The sequence below is a fragment of the Sinohyriopsis cumingii genome, chromosome 4, assembly GCF_028554795.1.
Source record: "Sinohyriopsis cumingii isolate HCF-2022 chromosome 4, ASM2855479v2, whole genome shotgun sequence".
In the NCBI taxonomy this organism is placed as follows: domain Eukaryota; kingdom Metazoa; phylum Mollusca; class Bivalvia; order Unionida; family Unionidae; genus Sinohyriopsis; species Sinohyriopsis cumingii.
This window is the reverse complement of record NC_142964.1, coordinates 9,032,491-9,054,700: the sequence shown is the minus strand read 5'-3', so window position 1 is coordinate 9,054,700 and position 22,210 is coordinate 9,032,491. Positions and strand designations below refer to the sequence as shown.

The 22,210-nt window shown below is 36.3% G+C and overlaps 2 protein-coding genes across 10 annotated transcripts in view; one reads left to right on the top strand and one right to left on the bottom strand.

Moving 5' to 3' along the window:
* The window catches only part of LOC149800593 (DET1 homolog), a 32,543-nt gene that overhangs the window by 6,827 nt on the left and 3,506 nt on the right, over positions 1–22,210 (bottom strand). The window contains exons 1-3 of one of the 9 annotated variants that reach the window (XM_089954564.1): positions 5,049–5,077; positions 2,758–2,942; positions 292–1,852 (exon numbers count right to left, since the gene is read on the bottom strand). In XM_089954564.1, coding sequence (XP_089810690.1) covers positions 292–1,784 — 1,493 coding nt within the window. In that variant the 5' untranslated portion in view covers positions 1,785–1,852; positions 2,758–2,942; positions 5,049–5,077. Of the gene's footprint in view, positions 1–291; positions 1,853–2,757; positions 2,943–4,164; positions 4,288–4,328; positions 4,434–4,744; positions 4,866–5,021; positions 5,131–22,210 lie in introns of those variants that run through there. The other 8 variants (XM_089954563.1, XM_089954562.1, XM_089954566.1 and 5 more) reach the window with 8 other exon arrangements.
* Positions 10,911–22,210, top strand: part of LOC149800592 (putative palmitoyltransferase ZDHHC13) — a 29,665-nt gene continuing 18,365 nt past the window's right edge. Inside the window, exon 1 of the mRNA XM_089954571.1 lies at positions 10,911–11,046. The gene's annotated coding sequence lies outside the window, so the exon portion shown is untranslated. The remainder of the gene's footprint in view (positions 11,047–22,210) is intronic.

Below are 22,210 nucleotides of genomic sequence, written 5' to 3'. Positions count from 1 at the left end.
TTGAGCCTAAGGTTAAAGCACTGTGGATGGTTACTCAACATGTAGCAACCTTTGATGCTTTTAAAATATCTGCTTTCTTTCTCATCATGATACATGTACTTAACGAAGAAGGCCAAATATGATATTTTATCTTAAAAGTCTATATAAAACTACAGTAAAACAAATTCAATTATAATACTAATTATTTCTCTGTACCTGGGCAAGGTTTGCCCAAAAAAAATAATTGTGTTATTTTCTTTTCTTCTTTATTCTTTATAAAAAAAAAAATAAAAACATTCATAAACATTAAACCTGATAGGATGGTCTCCACAAGCCTTGGGTCTTTCCATTACTGACACCCATTTGTCATCATAACTGAATAGGGCAAGGTCCAGATAAGGACTACTGCTGTAGGACTGTGCACTAATTGGTAGCTGGGCCAAAATTCGCTTCACTGCTTCCGTATACCCTCCAAACTTGGCATGAATAATTGTCTGCTTGAACCTTTGCTGGATCTGTCTTGCATAGATATTACTTGAACAGGAACATGGGAATTGTGCCTCAGCATGAAGAGTGGCGTTGCGGAAAAAGTCACAGAAGTTTTCAAACAATTCCAGTAACTCTTCGGAGGTATTTTCAGACACTGCTAAAACTTGTGTAGTGATCATGTTATACACTACAAAGAATGACGGCTGAGAGTTAGGATCATTGATTTTCAGTGTCACAACATCTTCACTGGCATATTTAATCAACAAATGATTCTCATCAAGAAGCTGTATTTTCCACATTCTTAGTGCTCTAAATTGGTCAAAATACTGGTAAAACTTTCGAAGTTCATAAAGTGAATTTGACTCCTTTGCTCTTTTAAACAAAAACACCAACAATCTGTGCTTCAGAGAATTGATTGTAGGCTCGCTAAATGGTCGCTGCGTTTGCTGGTTAAATGTGGAAGGCTCATTTACATAATGGTAGTACAACGCATCATCTTCATAACAGAATGTTCCAATACTACGCACATCGACAAATCTACCATCAGATGTGATATGAAAGATATGTATGGTCTGCTGTTGAACTGACAAGACTGCAAGTGTGTCTTTGTACAAGTACAAACCTTGATTGTGTGACAAAAATATCTTATCACATTTAAAATGCCGGGTGTCGCACAATCGTCCAGTTTCTAGTTCCACAATATGGAGAGTGTAGTCTTCTAACGGGGATCTTGAGTTTGGCGTTGGAGATTCATTATTTCGGTATACATCATAGAAATGTGGATGAGGATCTTCAGGAACATAGACAGCTGATCCCACAATTACAAAGTTCCCATCATCTGTGAACAAGCTGCATTCCCTGTTTAAATGGCTGCCAGTGTTAGCAACTATTGTGGAATGTTTTAGTCTAAAGAATCGTTCAAACAACTTGCTTCGTATGTTTACATTTGCCTGATTATTTCCTTGGGCCATGTAGTCCCCACGGACATCTTGTAATAAATCCTCTGCTGCAGCAGGCCCCTGGAAGGTATAAATTTCAATGGAAGTCTGATCTGATGAAAAGGCAACAAAGTAACGACCATCTGGGGAAAATTTACGAAGAAAACATGGTGGCTTCTCGACACTAACCATGGTAAAGTTGGGGAATATATTTGTGTAGAACATACGAGCATGGTGAAAGTGTGTGCCAGATTTTCCACTATGGGTCTCTCTTTGTACTAATCTGTAAACTACATTTTGGTTGGGGATCTTTCTTGGTTTTATCTCTGACTCAGCGAATACTATGCCTCCTTTTCTGTTGCAATGGGACCCATGCATTATAATCCTTATGACTGCTGATCATCTACAACCAAAGGAGACTGTGTTTATCTCCATATGGATAATGTCTGAAATATAAAAAATGAAAAGAAAGAGGTCAATTCTATCCTCTACAGTTGATTCAGCGCAGCATCAAGAATGATATATGCGTTGGTATCGCTGTGAATTTTCTTGTAAGTATCTCAAATTGTAGCTTAAATTATTTTGTGTATTAATGGTTCTAACACCATTTGTACTGACATAGAGAGCAACACCACTTGCTTTCTTATATGCTGAAAATTAGTGATTTGTGTACAGTGGTCCCCATTTTATATGGCCCCATTACCAGTGCCAACCTCCTCTATATGTTAATTTTCTCAGCACCAATAAGTTTATGTACAAAAGTACCGATTGGCCACCCTACTGATGCTGCATGTCGAAAGCATAATAGTCCAAAGTATATCAAATTTACCCCTTGAAAGTGGCCATATTGTATCCAATACATTTTCATTACCAATATTTAATTCATACAGTAAGGTTAAGTAATACAAAGTGATGTCTCTTTCCAGATGTCAGGTTTTCATTACTGGAAATGGGCTAAAAATGTTGTGATAAACCACAGATTATGGATGAGTGCCTTCCTGGACTTGAATAACAGCATGAGATTGTGGATCAGGTGTGGAAGGGAATGCTTGAAAGTTACTTATCTTGTCTCTTTTATAGTATGATAGACACGGTCCAGTGACCGATGGATCTTAGGAGTAATCTGAGAAGCTTTTGACACTTAATATTGTTTTCCCTTCAAGCTATCTTTTGGATTGTGTCAGACAACTGTTTATGCAGATAGTTCATAATGCAGTGGGCCCTAAACCATCAAGTAGATCTCAGCTTTTTTGTGTGGGTATGTGTGTATGCAATTACTGGTTGTAGACCAGTAATGCCTGAAAAAGGAAAGAAAACGCGGACATCTAATTGTTGGTCTACCCTCCATTACCAATCCTTCCAGTTCTGGCTAAGTCCAGTAATGTAAGATGTTGATGTGCATGACTGGAATATCAGGGTCGATGTCAGTGTAGTCCTTACTAAGTAGTGATAACAATGTAACTAGGGGGTGCATCGGTCTGGCCGATTTTGTACCTAGAGGGTGCCCCTCTTTATGTGGCTCCCATTCATTTAACCCTGAAAAATTTCAAGAATAGCATGAAAATTTTACATCATAACCTGCGCAAATGAAATCATTTGGCTTTCCTTTTAAACTTCACATTATTGGTAAGAATTTGATATGACTTTTCCTGAAAAATCCACAAAATATGTTGATCAGGGTGGGTTTCGTCTGATAGAGGTTTTATTTAAGTATCTAAATGCAGATATTTTTTGTACTTATCTTCATTTTGTGGGAATAGAGCTGTATTATAAAAAACAAAACCAGTGTATGTTAATCTGGAAATGCATGTCAGTTCTCTGCCCCTTCAGCAGCTGGTACAGGTAACAACTACAGAGTCTGATATTTTATCAATAAAGTACAACAAAAAAAATCACCACACAAAATCACTTTATCTGTACAATAAAAATACATATATTTATAGTACAGATATTGTGATTTATTGTAAGGTACTTTATTGATAACTGCTTTGGAAGCAACTATACACTCACTGAATATAAATATAGCTGCTACCAACCAACTCAATTTGTTTTTATTATTACTGCTACAATACAGTATCAAACTTGCTAGATACATTTGGATATGAGATTGAAGTATTTGTAAAAAAGATGAATACAAATTTTTATTTGTATCTTCTACTGAGATGTGGTTGTTATTTTAGAAGAATAAGACGCCCCCCCCCCCCCCCCCCCCGTAACTTTTTGTTTAAACTTCTCAAGTTTTTAATGCTGCTCACAGCTCAGGTTACTGTAGCATCCATCCCCCCCACCCCGCATAAACATCTTCATTTGTCTGTGATTTTATCATTATTTTAACCCATTAAAAAAAATAAGTTAATATTGTTATGAAACAAAAAATAACAGCACAATATAACTATGCAATAAAGCAAACAAAATAAATAAATAAAAAGTATACAGTACTGAATTTAACTTTTTATTGGAAATTTTGATGAATTAGTCCAAAAAAATTCTCATACAGGTAGGCATTTATAAGGAACAAGTACCTGGATTATCTTATTACATTGTCCTTATAGATTTATTTGAAAAAGTAAGGAGGTGGATGATACCAATCCCTTTTGTTTTTCACTTTCACACGAATAAAAACATTAATAAAGACAAGCTTTTCACCTAATCGTGCGTTTGGATAGGACATACAACCATAACTGCATACTCTGAATAAGTAAAACCGCAAATTTTGAACTGGCCTATGTACATTTCCCCAAAATTTCCTTTTTTATACCTCACACATTTGTAAATTATATCTCAAGAACAGTATATGTATATGATAACGATTCATATCCCCGTGTAGCGCCTGGCGCGTGGATGGATAGAGTAGACAATCTTCTCACAGAAGCCTGATAATTGCACTATAAAGGTAATAGGCTCTGCTGTTAACGTAATTACCTAATTGCATTGCAATAAATTATACTGAATCACCTTCTGAAACTGTTCAACACAAACTTGCCAACTCTTTTTTTTTTTGTATGCAGCTATGAGATATTCCGATTGTAATACCGAATATGGGGATTTGTACTATCTTCAAATATACTTATCACACGACCACAAATCAAACGAAATTTAAAACAAACAAACAAACAATCAACAAAACAAAACAGGAAGAAAAAACTCAGATCCTACTATTACACTGGCGTGAGATTACCACGTCCTTCTCTTATGTGAGATTTCACATTTGTCGTACTATTTGGGTGAACTTCGTTGCCTTGAATTACTAAGTAAACCAACTTAAAATGGAACGAAAACAATGGTTTATTTTAGTGGGTTTAACACCATTTATCAGCACATTATGGACTATAAATGACCTGCAGCATATTTGGTGGAGGGAGAATCCAGAAAACTCTCAAAAGAATCTCCGACCCGCGCGAAGCTACTGGTTAGCTTTCTCACATATCCACGTTGGCCCTGCAGAGCCGAGACTCGAACCGAACAGAAGTAAGATATCAATAATCTATAATGTAATAGCGAGCGTCTTAGACCTCTTGGTCGCCCGGGGCTCCGGAATGTAAACAAGGATAAATGAAATCATTCTAATGGTAATCGAGGACAACGAGATATAATATTATAAAAATTTCATTATACCCACGGGTGTAAGCACAGGATACTCACTAATTCGGCAGGAAGGCGGAATCCGCGTGCGTCCGTACTGAAATTTGTTAAATGTTATACCTCAAAGTTACGACCTAGTTTCAATCTACTGTTGCGATGTCACTCTTCAAGAAACGGAATATAGTGTAAAGATGAAAAATAAATTCCGAAGAATTTAATTTCTTTCTTTTCTAATATAGTAAAAGAATGGCACGGGTATTTAAACTACGATTGCAAGTATGTAAGTTTTCAAGTGATCGTTATAATAATAATAATAATAATAATAATAATAATAATAATAATAATAATGGACAAGGAAAACGAATAAGAAGGGCAAAAAAAAAAAAAAAAAAAAGAGAAAAAGTAGCAGTGATTGCATGAAATTCTGGCACAGCATCGACTACGATATACTGACAGTATCTGAATTCGGAGATTAAAATGTCACTATGGGCATAAAGATAATTAGCACTACGAAAATGTCCCTATGGAGTCAAAGAGATTTTTATTGCGGGGTCACTATCATGATGCATGAAACATAAACATTAAAATTAAATGTCGCTTTTGGATCCTGTGCGAATTTAAAATTACGGATGGCACCGTAGGAGCCTGTGAAAAATGAACGTAACGGATATGAAATACAGAAAGGATTACTACTCAGACTTATAGAAAACAGAACCTGATAGATGGCATGAACAGATAAATGTCGTAAGGCTGGAAAACCATAGTAAATACTGCAGTCAGGACCCCGTGGTCTCAAACTCAGTAACAGAAAGGCGCTAGACCAACCATTTTAGTACAATTCAACTATCAATTTGTTTCCAAAGAAGAATGTTCCAAAAGAATTCATATAATCGTAAATGTGCTGATGTACTAATAAGGCTGGTGTACCACAGTGATGTAATCCAAAATGTGTTTGAATGAATCCTCAATATACCGAAAGTAGCGGTTTATTCCAAAAAGTCACTGAGCACCCTTTTAATTCCAATAAATAATTTAAATAAATAATTCCTCTCAAACTATAACTGAACACAACAATAAACTTTCATCACAGTTTCTCAAAGACTGACATTAAAACAGAAATGAAGACTTTGATAACAATAACGTAAGTATGTGCATTCCCACTTGACCAATGTCGCAATAGCATTTTCTCAAACAAAAACTGATTAATTTTTTTTTCTCCACAAGTTCTCTTCCAGTACATTTTAAGGTCATAATCCAGGCTAGGTCTTGAACTCAGTTCTAGAAAGCATCTTAAAGATATGACAAATGTCATGTAGGTCAAAACTCTAACATCAATCAATGGTCCAGAACACAATATAAATTAAATACACATAACACCTTACCTCATAAAAAAAGAAAGCGTTATACAATACAGTTTGATATTACATATTAGTTATACGATACACACGATACTATAATAAATAAAATTACATCGTAAGATTTCTTATGAATGACACAAAATATATACAAAATAAAGCAATATAGTTCTTCGATACACGTGAAAGTGCATCTGCAATCAAAATATCTTTTCCCTTTATGTACCTTAGGACAATGTTGTATTTATGCAGCAGCGAATTCCAGCTCAACAATATCTGATGTATCTGAGGAAGAGGGTTATGATCGGAGATGGAGCTGAACTAACATACACTTCAAAATGTTGTAATGCCAATGCTAAAGCCAAGCATTCGTTCTCAACTATGGAATAATTTCTCTGATTCTTGTTTAGTGTTAATAAAAAGAAAAGACTGGACAATCCACACCATTTCTATTTTCTTAAATTAATACTCCACCAACCCATACATCATCTGTATCAACATACATTTTAAATATTTGACTGAAGCCTTACTAACAGACACTGGGAATTCAGAGACAACTTCTCTAAGTTTAATTTGACAGTGCCTTACGATATGTCACAGAAATGTAACACAAGCACGGCAAAATTCACTTTTGCCTAAATTAATTGTCAAATTTTCATCACGAGCCTATCAAATTACGCATGGTATCCAAGTGATCTTTCCAGGTATCGTTGTAGTTGGTGGCCTCGTCGATGCACGCGTCACAATTATCTAGATCACATGTTATAATGTTCATTATATATTGGAATGTTGAAGGATAATTTTTCATACCAAACAGCATCACTTTTTGTTGATAATGCTCATCTGGAATTGAAAATGCCGACATTTTTGTCAACTCTCCCGCTCTGTGAGTGCAAATTAGTGAACATATTATATGCAATTCAGACACTACCTTGTACATTCTGAGACTCGCTCTCTTTACTATGAAGCCGAATCTCTCTTTGCACCCCTAAGGTCAGTGTCCCTCAACTTCCAGACAGCCGTCACTTGAAAAATTTATAACGAGAAATACTTCTTATTTCCACGAGTCAACTTCTTGGCTTCCTTCATAAACTAAGACTGATTAATTTCGCGAGGGAAATAACTTACAACATTGAATTTCGTCTGGGAAACAAACAGCTCTCGTTTAGCTTAGCCAATCAGGATTAACTTTATCTAACCGTCAAAAATTTAACACGCCCATCGAAGTTAGAATAATTCTCTCTATTCCACTTTTATTAATAACTATTTCTGGAAAACCCCACTTTTTCAAAATGGCACATATTTTCTCTAGATTGTCTCCACCTTCTTTCCGGCAATTCACATAGCCTCTCCATCTATCTTACCATTATCCCAACGGTTTCTAATTAAAAATCAATCATGCCCCCTTCAAGAGCATCACCCTACCACCACCATAGCAGGATAGCGATTTATTGCGAGCCTAACCCATATGTCAATGTTAATTGGTACGTGTCTCGCTGACCACAATATTCCCTCAGTTATGGTGCAGTAATCATCTTTCAAAATTTCCTCACTCTGTTGCAATGTACTTTGGACTAGTTCAGGCTGATGTTTCAAACACCTGAGAAAAGTTGTTTTGATTAGCTATGTGCTTTGCTCATGCACAATTTCTACATCAACAACATGAAGACACTTCAATCACAGTACGTGAAAGCAGGACAGATGTATGCCAACATTCTCTCCACTGTACATGCTGCAAATGCAAACAAATTCGCCTTACCTCACTCTGTCAGAATTGTGTAATATCTGTAGATAGCAAACATAGCAATAAAACTAATAATATATGAAATGAAAATTTGTATTTAACGATACAAATTTAAGTGTCCCAAATAAGAGATTTTATTGCAAAAAACAGATTATCCAAAATTTAAAATATACTTAGCGATAAAATAAAGTATGAGTTCACCATAAATAGAAGCATTCTGAATTTTATACATAACTAAATGAAACAACGACGAGATTTTACATACATTAACGATACAAACTGAGGATACTCCTAACTGGCAGCCTTGAGTGTTGTAAATCAAAGACGACGGCCTCCATTTGAGAAATCGAACCCCCATAATGGACCTAGGTCATGTGGCCGCATGATACAAAGTGAATGGTCTCAACCCACCCACCCCCAGGCATTTGGGAGTCCATATGAAATAGATTAGCCAACAAACCAAAACTTCATAAAACCAGATTTTGATTTCGCAATAGTCTTAAGGGGCTTTGAAGGGACCCCGAGCATCATTTAACACTACTGAAAAGAGTTTTATGGGTCTGAATAAAATCTTGAGCAAACGAATTAAGCTGACATATTACAAATCAAACATTTTGAGCAAGACAGTCTATCAACTCAAGTCATATTTAAAAAAAAAAAATATATAAATTGATGTTTGAAAATTCGTCAACAAGAAGCAAAATTGTACAGTAAAAGATAGGGACACTAAACATGTTTTGTGTGTGTGTGTGTGTGTGTGTGTGTGTGTGTGTGTGAGAGAGAGAGAGAGAGAGAGAGAGAGAGAGAGAGAGAGAGAGAGAGAGATTTGGATTTTTAAAGTAGTTTTATCGATTTTTCAGTCATATCGCTAAGATGTCTTTAGTGTGGCAGTGTATAATGATGTCTAGCTACCGGAACATCATGCTGCAGACATGTAGCATCATGTCCCACCTAGTCACATTATCCTGACACAAGACTGACCAGTCCTAACACTAACTTCGAGCGCCTAGCGAGGTAGCTGCAAGCACTAGTTTTAAAAATGTCTTTGGTATGATTTGACCTGGGTTCGAACCCGCGACCTACGGCATACGTGGAGGATGCTCTAACCAATAGGCCACCAGAGCTGTCGCTTGGGAAAGAGAAAATTATTAAAAGTAACAAAATACATACGTAATCGCGTTTGATATTACAGTGATATCTGGAAATATCGTGTGTGTGTGTGTGTGTGTGTGTGTGTGTGTGTGTGTGTGTGTGTGCAAACAATTACGTTAATAGAAAACATATTCTAGGAAACGTTCCTATTGTTTCGCTCCTATTTATTAATTTTGTTTGGGGGAGGGGTAACACAAGCTTCAAATCCTCTCCTCCACCATCCGCTCCCTCCAGTATTACGGTATTTGGAATTAATACATCCACACGTGAGGTTTATTTTAATATGTTTGATGTAGTTTGTAACATCTATAGTCGTGATGTATTACATTTGAGGGTGAAGAGTTTGTTACTTTTCAGTCTTAAATTATGCGTTGCTTGTTTCGACACGGCAGTCAGTTTAGAACCTTTGTTTATGGTCAAATGATATAAGATTCAATCAAAATATTGTTACAACCATAGCTTTTCCAGTTCCGTCATAACGTTGAAAAAACCATGATTTTTTCCATTTTCATTTTACGTTGATACATCCGTAGCTTTGCCAGCTCCAGCATAACGTTGATACAACCATGATTTGTTCCATTTTCATGTTACGTAGATACAACCATAGCTTTTCCAGTTCGACCATAACGTTGATACATCCTTGGTTCAAGTTAAAAATGTAATGAAGACAACATGACTGATTAAATTGAAGATGCAAACCATCCGTTTTACTTTGGGTTATGTCTCGTATTTAGTGGGAAATCAGGTGACAGCCAAGCTTTTTATTTCAACTGTCGTTTTCATGACCTTTTTACTTGCTATCCCATCTGTCGTTTTCACGAGCGCTTTGCTTGCTATCCCATCTGTCGTTTTCACGAGCGCTTTGCTTGCTATCCCATCTGTCGTTTTCACGAGCGCTTTGCTTGCTATTCCAACACTTCTTTCCCTAGCGCTGTGCTTTCTATTCCAAGACTCACGGTACTAATTCAGTTCCCATAGTAAACCTGTGCAAACACCATGATATTAAAAATTCAATAACTTAAAAACCTTTGAGTGCTCATGAGCAAACCTATATTTATCAGTATAGATGAAACCTGGATGTCAGCTTTTGTGTAGAGGAAATATATGAGCCGCGGCATTTTCTGGACATGCATGTGTTTGAAACATGTGCTTTCAATTCCGCACCAAAGAGGTGCTAATTTTAGTAATGAGTGTTCCAAACTCAAGACTGTTAAAGAACTAAAATTCCATCAATAAAACAATGTCTCTATTTTTTTCTCTCACTTACAACTAGGATAAGCTCTCAAAAGATTCTTTTTTCCTAAAACATAGCTTACAATATTAACCAATCCTGGTCAGCCAAACCAATGTATACTCTATTATATCGTGTCCTCCAACTGTCGTTTTCACGAGCGCTTTGCTTGCTATTCCAACTGTTGTTTTCACGAGCGCTTTGCTCTCTAGCTATTCCAACTGTCGTTTTCATGAGCGCTTTGCCTTAACGTATATAATAATGTGAACGTAAATAATATCAATTTTTTATATATATAATCTAATCAAATGCCTCTCCTTAGGTCTTTTAAGCAGGCAACATAAATTTGTCTCAGCAACTTTCCATAAACGTCACATATTTGTTTCTTGGTTAATATATTCAGACCTTGAAGAGGTCGCGTTCTCATTCTGCAATCTAGACCCACTTAGAGATAACATATACACTCTCTTGACGATTGTAAACAAGTAGTGAGCGTGCACATGCATATCAGCTGATGCACAGACAGCTAGCACTGGTGTTGGCAGTTGTTTTGATTCGGAAGAAAAATATTGCAATGTATGTATACTATTTTCATTCCTTTTCATATTTTTAACTTTGTGACATTTGCATAAATCTTTCTTGGAAAGTTGCTCCTTTGAACAGATGAATTGCGTGGAAATTGTAGATTTTTACAGACACGACTTTGTGAGAGAACATTGTCAATTGCCAAAAGTAGGTCAGATATTTACGCAAGGTTTATAGGTCGTCATAACAACAACCAATCGATGCTGCTGTTAGTTATCAAAATTATTAAAGCTTGTGTACCGGTGGAGGAATTAAAGATGGCGGAAGTAATGCAAAAATGAGGTGGCAACTAAGACAGAGCATTAAATCGTTGGCGTACAAAAGATTTTGGCGCCTAGGGCGACGATGTTGGCCCAAAAGGGTTTTGGAGCACCAACACCTTTGACGCCCGCCCGTGGTTATGGCACCCCAAAACCACTGGCGCCCGTGGAAAACGCCCCGTCCGCGCTCTGTTTGTATGCTGCTGCATTAAATCAATTATTTTTGGACGTGTTATCTCTGGCTTATTCATTATATTAGTCACAAATATGTCAATTAAAGAAGTAGTGGGTATTAATTTAAAGGCCACTGGCCATACTACAACATTTTACTTTTTACACCAGATTTGAATTACATAATTAAAAGTAGTTATACTCGCACATAAAAAAGAAATATAGAGGACGCCAATCGGAAATGACGTAAATTTATCCACACAAGACGAAGTACATGCTTCTTGTTGTCGAAAAGTAAAACACTATAAACTATGGATAGGGAACATTTAGATAAAACTACTGAAAACTTATTTACTGTTTAGCCTTATATCGATATGGGTGCACGACGCACTAGATTGTGCCGCTTTCAAAACTGTTCCATTGTTTCAATTAATTTTGAAAATTCCCGTTAATACAGGTAAAAAGGAACCAATGCTGGCTTCCCTATGTCGGCCGACTTCATAAAAAAGAAAGAAATCGGCACACTTAAAAGAATTCAAATGAACCAAACTTGGCCTCCTTATGTCGGCCGATTTCATAAGAAAAAATCATCACACTTAAAAGATACAAAAGTAAGTTTCTGGGGTTGGTTTGCTTTGTAATAAAATAACCATTGTATTTGATATCCTGTCGGCAATTTTAAGCAAAGAGTTTATTGCTCGCTGCCAGATGTGTTTATTCATCATGCGGGCTTCTGTTTGTTTGCCATATGTAATCCTAATTGATGTTTGCAGGGCAAATATTATACACAATACTAACTTGCTTTAATAATACTTTTATAACCCATGTTAGCGAAAGAGTATCCTTTACACTGACAGTGAATGTATTTTAAAATAGTGATCTTTTATTTGCGAGATACCGTCGAATAGTTAACCTGGATACAATATAATATTGGTCAGTTTGTACCTTGTAACTTACCATGCGTGAATGGCAGGTGCCTTAAAGCAATCGGGGGATATTTTCGTCTCTTTTGCAATTTTGTTACCTGACATAAGCGATACACAATACAGTAAGGATGTATACGCAAGCCGGATTCCGCTACATATACGGAGTTCGTGGATATATGTTTTTCTTTAATAAATTTCGCATGATGAAGAAAAAATTAGTTTCTTTCATTTTATTTTCAAATAAGTTTTTGTTTATCAATTTTATTGTACCGTGCCGGGGGGGGGGGGGGGGGGAGAGCACAAACAAATTCAACACAAACTTATTTCCTTTCTAATTTGTACGGAATAATGGAGCAAATATGATTAACGATATTGACTAGTAATGACAAGCTTTCAATTTACACACTAAGACAACTTGAAAGATAAAAACAAGCAATAAAATTAACTGGTAAGAGCTTCATATTGCAAAAACTAAATACAGACATGATCAACATTATTCTCTCTCTCTCTCTCTCTCTCTCTCTCTCTCTCTCGCATGTGTAATCGAGTGTGTATTATATGCAGTAATGTTGCAACCTGAAGCCCAAAATTAAATATATTTGTTATAATATCTCATGTACGCTACCCTTAGAAAAATGTATACGTATAATGTAGAATAGTATCTTTTAAGTATTATTGTTTTATGAATCAATATTGATAATTTGACCGGAAGACTTAAATTGGGAATGTCGTTGTGCAGATGCATATATATAAATTTTTTAGCATACAAATAAATGTATATAAATATTTTCATTAGAACGAGCAAGATATGTCATTTTGTGTTTTCTCTCTCTCTCTGTCTCTCCTTCTCATATATATATATATATATATATATATATATATATATATATATATATATATATATATATATACACACACACGTTAGGAAGTATGATTAATTATTGTTTTTTAAAAAAGAATATCAGGATAGTTTGGTTTGTTTATATAACAAAATTCTTCTTAAAACCTTTTTCCTAAAACCTATCTTACATAGTATCTACTTGTTATTTGAAGAAAAGAACTTGTTCCAAATATTGACTAAATTTCGGCCCAATTTGAGCCAAATTGTCTTGGGCTGAATTGTCTTTGGGCCAGATCGACTATAATCTGGCATAAATGATACAACTTTCCCATCCCTCACCCAATTGGATCCCACAGCTTCAATCGACTTTTTTTCAGGTAAACAGGGTCTTTCGGAAAAAGAAAGAACCCTTTTGCCCCATCATCGCTCTGTTGGTTACATCCGTGTGCAACACAGTGCACCGTATTTGCTGTACAAAAGCACGATCGTAAGATATGCGTCCCACTGACATTTACGTGGGGAAATTAAACACTTAAATGGCTAGGTTGAATAAAAGGGATAAATGTACGTCATATCCGTTTTTGGCACGCGGAAACTACCGATTGTTTACAGAGATTGTCGAATAAATTATTCATTGAAAAAAACTGATTTTTAAGTATAATTAGACATTTTTATGGCGTGCATACACAACAAATGCATTTTGTTTATGACTATAATAATATCACACGTTGGTACAATAAAGGTGTCCAGTGACCTTTAAAGTGTCACTATACAGTTATGTTATTTTCCGCCATGTGGAATGACTTGGGGTGGGTGGGTGCGTGAGAGATGGCCTGTTTGTGAATTAATTGTGTCGGAGATGCTATATTTAAACGGAAGTTTATCGAGTGTGTTAAATCATTATTTTATGATAAGTTTCAATTTTTTTCGAATATACCGACTTTACTGTCATGCATCATACTTGTATTTTAAAATGCATCAATGAAATATAATGAGGATGGGGTGGGTAAGAGTAGGTTTGTAATGTAATAGATTCCTATTTATGCGATGCGACTTTTGTAACTTTAAATTTTGCCATTTCTAAAGATTTTTCTTTATAAAAAATAATCTTTTACTAGTTGTTGTTTTGGGTTTAGCGCCATTTTGCAGCACACGACTATACATGGCAGCACGTATATTTGATAAGGAATAACCCAGAAAAAATCCCATGAAGAACCACCAACTGAAGGGAAGCTAATGGCAAGCTCTCTAGCATACCCATGCTAAATATTTTGCTAGTTACGATGTGACTGGAAATCGGGATAGGTCAAGTATTAATATATGTACTACATGAATAAAATCATCAGAGAATATGTGATATGTGTGTGAGATATAGATTTGTTAAGGTAGATTTTTTTAAAAAAAAATCAGCGATATCGCTACGATGTCTGCAGTGTGGCAGTTTATATTGATGTCTAGCATTTGGGCATCATGCAGCAGACATTTAGCATCATGTCCCACCCAGTCATATTAGCACTAACCTGTTATTGCTGAGATCCAAGCGAGGCAGCGGTTAGTACCATTTTTACGAGTCTTTGGTATGCCTCGGCAGGGGTTCGAACCTGCGACCTCCCGCATCCAAGGCGAACACTCAGACCACTAGGCCACCGGAGCGGTGTTGCTCAGAGAATAGATCTATATCGTAAATAACAGATTTGTTTTCAGACAGAAATTATTATATTTTTGTAGCTTTTAACTGGATAATGCTGACATTAAAAAATGTGTTCCGTTGTGAGTAGATGCTGGGTTTAGCTGGTCACGTTGAAACACTAACGATCTTAAGAAATATATTACTAGTCAGGCATTGATGATATTTTGACTTTGGATAGTTATTACTGGATCCAAAGCAATATTGACATTTTTATGTAATTTTTTAAACGGAAAATAGTGTATGTTGCAGACGGACCAAATATATGCAGAATGCACCAATACAGTTACAACCTTTTGAAAGAAGAATTAATATACGCTCCGCGCAGTAATTTTTTTTATATACTCCTACCATATAAATTACAGCACAGGTTGAAGCGAAGCAACTCAGAATGCATCAACTTAAGATGCAAGTTTTAAAGACGTGTTCTAGTTTTAACAGTCTGTTTAATTATAACTTGAATTGCATAACTGGTCAAATATGCAAAATGTCAAACGGTGGTGGAGATTTGCGGTTTTTGGTTTTTGGTTATTGTTATCCAGAAAATTGTCGATCATGGTGTTATTGCTCGGATCGAGTAAACAGTAAAATAAAATATGATATTTAGGATAGAATAACATAGATCTGAGCAGAGATTCAGAATAAAATAACACGAACCCCCGTATGTAAAATACAATTTTTTAATCAGTTACATAAAAAAAATGAAATCGTTTATGAATGATTCGCTTTCTCTCAGAAATAAAGTAACAAAATTATGCAAAACTCAATTAGCCGTTATTATATTGATAGAACACATTTCATCATATGATCGAATGACTGATCAAACTCAGATTGCCGGCATGACAGCATCACCTGGTGCTTCCGGTCTTCAGCAAATCACTGATGACGATATGTCGGCCTCATCTCTCTCTCTCTCTTTCTCTCTCTCGTGTCATAGTGTCATCAACCTCTTGGTTGCAGACTGTACTCTCTCGCAACTGTGCATTATAGGTTTGGAGCTATTTCCTTTAAACAAAAAAATAAATAATACCCAACCTAAATACCTGTCAGCTTTTTCTTTAGTTTCCCTGTGATCCACCAGTATTCCCACTCATCTGCGTCAGATATAGTATATCGAAATTCAACAGAACTAGCCATGGCCATTTCGAAGCTAATATTGATACACAATCATATTAACGTAAACGAATGTCTTTTCCATCGCTCTCCCATTCCAACTGAGACTGTGACATAAATTAAATCCCATTAGATCAACAATCACACCCCACTGAGTCTATACATGTACCAGCTGAACTAGGCCAGTTAGCACACATTATTCGATTCTCGGTTGTAAGAATTCACAACTTAATTACGCAAGAATTAATGGACTTCACTCCTTGTCATAACTAGGTTACTTTACTCATTATCGATTTATATATTTCCAGACATAGGAAAAATCAACCTTTCGCATACCTTAAACAAAGTATGGAGTCTTTGTGATAAAAATAATTTAAGACAGATAATTTACTCCTCACAATTTGTGTAAGAAGAAATGCATGAAATCTTAGACTGCATGATTTATGTTATATACAAAAGAACTAAATCCATAATCGTTCATAAAAAAATATTGTATGATATTCTTGCCATACATGAATCATATAACAGACACGATTATTTCTGAACTCAAGGAAAAATTGAAACATGAATTTAAAATGAATAAATGTAACAATAATTACAAACTTACATCAGTTAACACATTTTATGTAATTGAGAATAATATTTTGCTTTATTCGAGATTCGCACGCTTATCAGCGAATTCCCTTTGTCTTTTCTCTTAATGTGGGTCTCTAAATGTTCCAGACTACATTGTCCTATGGACGTTGTTTTTAAGGGGAAAAATTACTTATTAATTTTCTCAGAATCCCTCAGACTTTCCCCTTCAGAAGAAAAACTTGGACTGCCTAATAGCACGAGGGAGATTATTTAAAAGTCCAAGTTCCGTCTGGGAACACCCACCTCGTTTATAGCTCAGCCAATAGGGATTACTTCTATACCCGCCCGAAATCCGTATCACTCTCATCGATATTGGAATAAGCCTCTCCAGTCTGCTTTTATTAATAACTATTCTGGAAAATGTCAGTTTATGAACCTGTTTCAAATGGACCACAACTTCTGAACATTTTTCTGGTTTATCTTAACTCTTGATATTTTACTGTTATGACATCACGTTAACATTGCACTCTTATCTGACTTAATCGTTAATAGAGCGAACCCTAATTATAATTTAATTCGTGCCTCTTTGCAGGAGAAGACAATTATTACATGCTGCCAAATTACAGCGGACCTAGCCAATACATCAGTCTTAATGTTTACTTTTCACGCTGACCAAGACAGAAAGTACACTGAAATTATACTACGGAAATCATTCTACAAAATTTTGCACCATTACACAAACATCTTATGGTTGTCTGGGACGTATTATAACTGCTGTTTAACGTGTGACAATGCGAGAGTACGCCCCAGTCCAATACTCTTGCTGCTCTGAAAAATGTGAAAGACATATCTAACGTTCCGTTCATTGGCTTGGATATTGCGAAACGCTTGTTGTTGAGGTATGCAGCTTGTCTTTATGGAACTACTGCTACATATATGTACGGGGTTTTCCCGGTTTCTTCCTTCACCATTCATATTGGCCGCCATGTACAGCCTATTTTGTGCTGAAAAATGGCGTTAAACCCTATAACAACAACAACAACATATATGTACAAAAAGAGAAATAATATGATGAATGTCATGCATCATTCCTGCCAAAATGGCACATTTTATTATCATAGCGATTTTGAATTTTCTAGTTCAAGGTTATCAAAATATTAACAAAGATATCAAGCAAAAAGTATAAACATGTATGCCCGTGTATTTTCACAATATAACTCAAACATTGTTACAACAAAATGTATACGTAAAGTTTCTGAATTTTTTTAATGTAATTTTCTCTTCCAGGTATATCGTATAGAAAAGAAATGTTTTTTTTAAACGAAACACGTGGTTAATGTTTTAAAGCAAGATTATTCGTTTCTTATTGCAAATGTATGCTCAATGACATAAAAACTGGTTAATCATAAAAAGTTGAAACTTAACTCTATAACGTAACAGCTCAAACTTTCATTCATATAAAGCATTTCTCTCTCAGCTGGAAATATTTCAGTTATATTTCTGTAATGACAATGCTTTTCTGCATTACTTCCGCCACATTGAATTTCTTCACCGGATTGGCTATTCAACGGTGCGTGCCGGGCCTGGTGTGCCGATCATCATAGAAGGCCAGGGTATCAGGCTAAATCAATCTGATTAAAATCAGATCTCCACTGTTCCCGGTGAAGATCTGACAGCGATCGCTGAAGGGTCAAGTTCTGGTGACCTTTGTATTAGCCATTGAAAATGCAGCTTTCAGAAATTTGAAAGTGAAATCAAATCGATAGGTATACGTATACATTGACGATCTTCAGCTATAGTGCTCAGTCTCCCAAAACGCAAAGATATTAGACTTCATCTGATTGGCTATTGAAATAAGCGATTATGGTAATAACATAGGTCACCAGAACATGACCCCTAAGCGGTCGCTGTCAGATCTTCAGATAGGACAGTGGAGATCTAATTTTAATCAGATTGCAAGCTAAATTATCTTGCCGATAACCTGGTTTTCGGTCGACCAATAAGGGGGCAGTATTCCATTCAGTGCGTTGCGATTGCATATTGAGTGGGAGCGATCGTGGACGTGTCGATCGGTAGTGCGAAAAATGATCTGGTATTCCTTAAAGGTATAATGGTAAGTCAAACTCTGAGTAACATACAAAGTCGACTATTGACCAAAAAAGGACGCTTTGCAAGTTTAGCATCGAAAATATGACTATGTACAAGAGCGAAGTCATTACAGGTGTATTTGGGTGAAAAGTATTTGTGCTAACAGGGTCCGGCACTGGAAAATTGTTTTTTTTTTTTTTATCAGCCCATTCAAGTGGTGTGCTCCCCTTGTCTCGATCACGTAGGAACAGTATTCAAATTTGATTTTGATTAGATGCGGTGGCTTGCCTCCGCATCCAATGGAATTCACAACCCGAAGCACAGAAATATCTGCTCGATAAGCCAAGGTTTGTATAGTGTTATCGGAACCTTGTCTAGGGAAGAGGAGTTGGTCCTAAATAAAAATGGTGTCAATCTGAGGTCTAACATGGCTGTCACAGATGCCATCTTGAGCACCATTTTCGACCTTGTTTACAAGTTAGTATTTTTTCCTCAGAAAATTTATTGTATCGCAGGTCAAGTGATATTGGTATATAAAGAGATTTTTTTTAATTACTCATTCCTGTTTCATATCATTATTTGGGGATCTATGAGTTTATTGCTGTGTTCAAGTATAGCTCAAGCTTATTTATTTATTTAACTTATTCATTGGAATTACAGACTCCTTTACTTTTGGTACGAAAACATTACTTTGGGATTATTGAGAACTCTTTCAAAAACATTCTGGATGATATAATTTTGGAACAGCAGGACATTCGAAACTTGGAATTTATCGAAACATTCTATATTTTGGAATTGTGATGAGACATTTAAGATTATTGGAATTTAATTCACAATAAGTTAAGTGTATTTTGAATTTTCTGCTTGTATGATAGGGAAATAAACTGTTTGTTGATTTTACTAAACTTGTTGATTTCGCTTCATTTATGTTCATTAGTTTAAGACCATGAAGTCGTGATAGTGGAAGTTATTTTTTCTTCATTTACACGCACACTCATACACACATTCTCTTATACCCACACACCCACCCACCCCACTCAGACAAGAAGACAACAGAGAAATGTTTTAAAATATATACATATACAAATAATGTACAACAAAATTTGGTGGATACTGGATTTGGATCTCATCTAGATTGCACCCATTTCAACAATCAGTGATGAAAGGAAGGCACTGATGAAGTTTCTTTAGGTTAGACAGTTCCAAATGAATTCACCCGAGAAAGCCAAAATATGTTGATGCAATTCAGTTTTGGTCATAGGAACAATAAACCTATCAGATGACATATATCGTTTCATTGGTAGACTAGGTTATATCTTAATAGCATTTGTCCTTCTACTGAATAGTTGTCCTCAGTGTAACATTTATATAGCACTAAATAATGCGTAAAAACCAAGCACACACCGATTTCCTTCAAGCACTTATGTGTAGGATAATTTCTGTTCATTAGGTCAACAGGAGAGTGGATCTACTCGGTGAATCGTGGTCTGAGCTATTACGACCTTGCACAGCACCACCCAAGATTCACCTATTAGCCAGTATGCCTTACAAAGGCCAACAAACAAGTCATATAAGATCATTTATTATCCAACAATAATCAATTTTGGTTAGGCAGAGCCCGATGTTCAATATTTTTCCATCCGCACCTTTTGTGTGTACAGGAAGCAATCCGCAAAGTGTACAGCTTTCTGACACAACTCTTGGTATTGTCTGAAGGGTAACAATAACTTTTCACGATACCAGTCAAGTTCAGGCTGAGCCTACGTAAAATGTGTTCCTTTTATATTGGTCCAGTCGCGACCTTTAAATATGCCGCATACACATTTCTCAGGTTCAGATCTGATCCATCGCTTGTTAGCTTACCTGGCCATAAAGCAAAATGAGCTTATGGTATCGTCGTTACTAATAGTAGAAAAACCTTTGTTCGACTTCGTAAAAGCTATAACACTGACACGAATTTGACCCAATTTGGCGAACCGTATTAAAGCAATAAAGGGCTTTTAAATTTGAACAAGCGATGCCTATCCACTGTCAAACCTGTCTGATATTTCTACCTTACCCAATAACAACTTATCAAAAGCCGTTTAATATAATTTTACCAAATTCACAGAACGTGTCCTGCATGAGAACTTTTCAGATTTATTAATATTATGCTAATCCACATAAGGTACAAAAGAAGAAAATAATTAAACAAATTTGGTCTTAAAAACAGTTTTCAGAATTTGAAAGACAGTATTGTGAGATGAAAGCCTTGCAATACAGGTTAAGAGAGAGAGAGAGAGAGAGAGAGAGAGAGAGAGAGAGAGAGAGAGAGAGAGAGAGAGATTTGGATTTTTAACGTAGCTTTAAAAAAATTTCAGTCGCATCGCTACGATGTCTGCAGTGTGGCAGTTTATAGTGATGTCTAGCACTGGGACATCATGCCGCAGACATAGCATCGTGTCCCACCCAGTCACGTTATTCTGAAATATCTCAAACAGCCAAATGCAGATCTGTTGGTAAAGTAATCTGGGCCAGAATGATGTTTTAGTGTACGGTTACTATATGTTGGACAACTCCGGTGGCCTACCGGTTAGTGTCTGCCTCAGATGCGGGAAGTCGCAGGTTCGAACTTAGGCCGAGTCATATAATACAGACTTATAAAAATGGTACTAACGGCTGCCTCGCTAGGCGCTCAGCATTCAGAGGTTAGTGTTTTGACTGGTCGGCCTAATGTCAGAATAATGTAACTGGGTGGGACCTGATGCTACATGTCTGCGGCATGATGCCCCATTGCTAGACATCACTGTAAACTGCCACACTGCAGACATCGTAGCGATATGACTGCAAAATTGTTACATCGACGTTAAGAAATCCAAATCACACACACGCGCGCGCGCGCACTCACGCACGCACAGTGGCCATCTTAAAAATCCGTTTGGTTTGAAAAGCTAACAAGACGACAAGTGTGCCCCCCCCCCAACCCCTTCTCCCGGCGACAATATGGGTATAAATAATAAAAATAATGAATGTATTGACAAAGTTTTGTGATTTTATCTTACGTAATTGATGCATTTCGTTTAATGATTTGGTATTGAGTACAAATAGCTGGGTGTGGGCGTGTCCATGATACAAGATAAACTTTAGATATGGTTGACACTGGATGTAAAATATTTATAAAGAACTCAATTTAGAGACGAATTTTTCTGACCTGATTATTTGAAATTGATATTTATTACGTCGTCGCTCGACGAAGTCAGAAGAGCCCTTTGGAAATTACGTTTTCCGTCCGTCTGTCTATATGTCAGTCAACATTCTGGGTTTCGCAAGACAATTTTCTTGGAAATAGTTGAATTTCTGCCAGGTTTGGTTCGCAGCTTTGTAGTGATGATACCTCAGAAAGTTTGTCAGCTTTCCAAGTCGTGATTTAGAGGAGTTACGGACTTTCAAAGTCATGAGTTTGATGAGTTAAAACCCTTGTAAGTCATCATTTCGAGGAGTTATTGCCTATCTA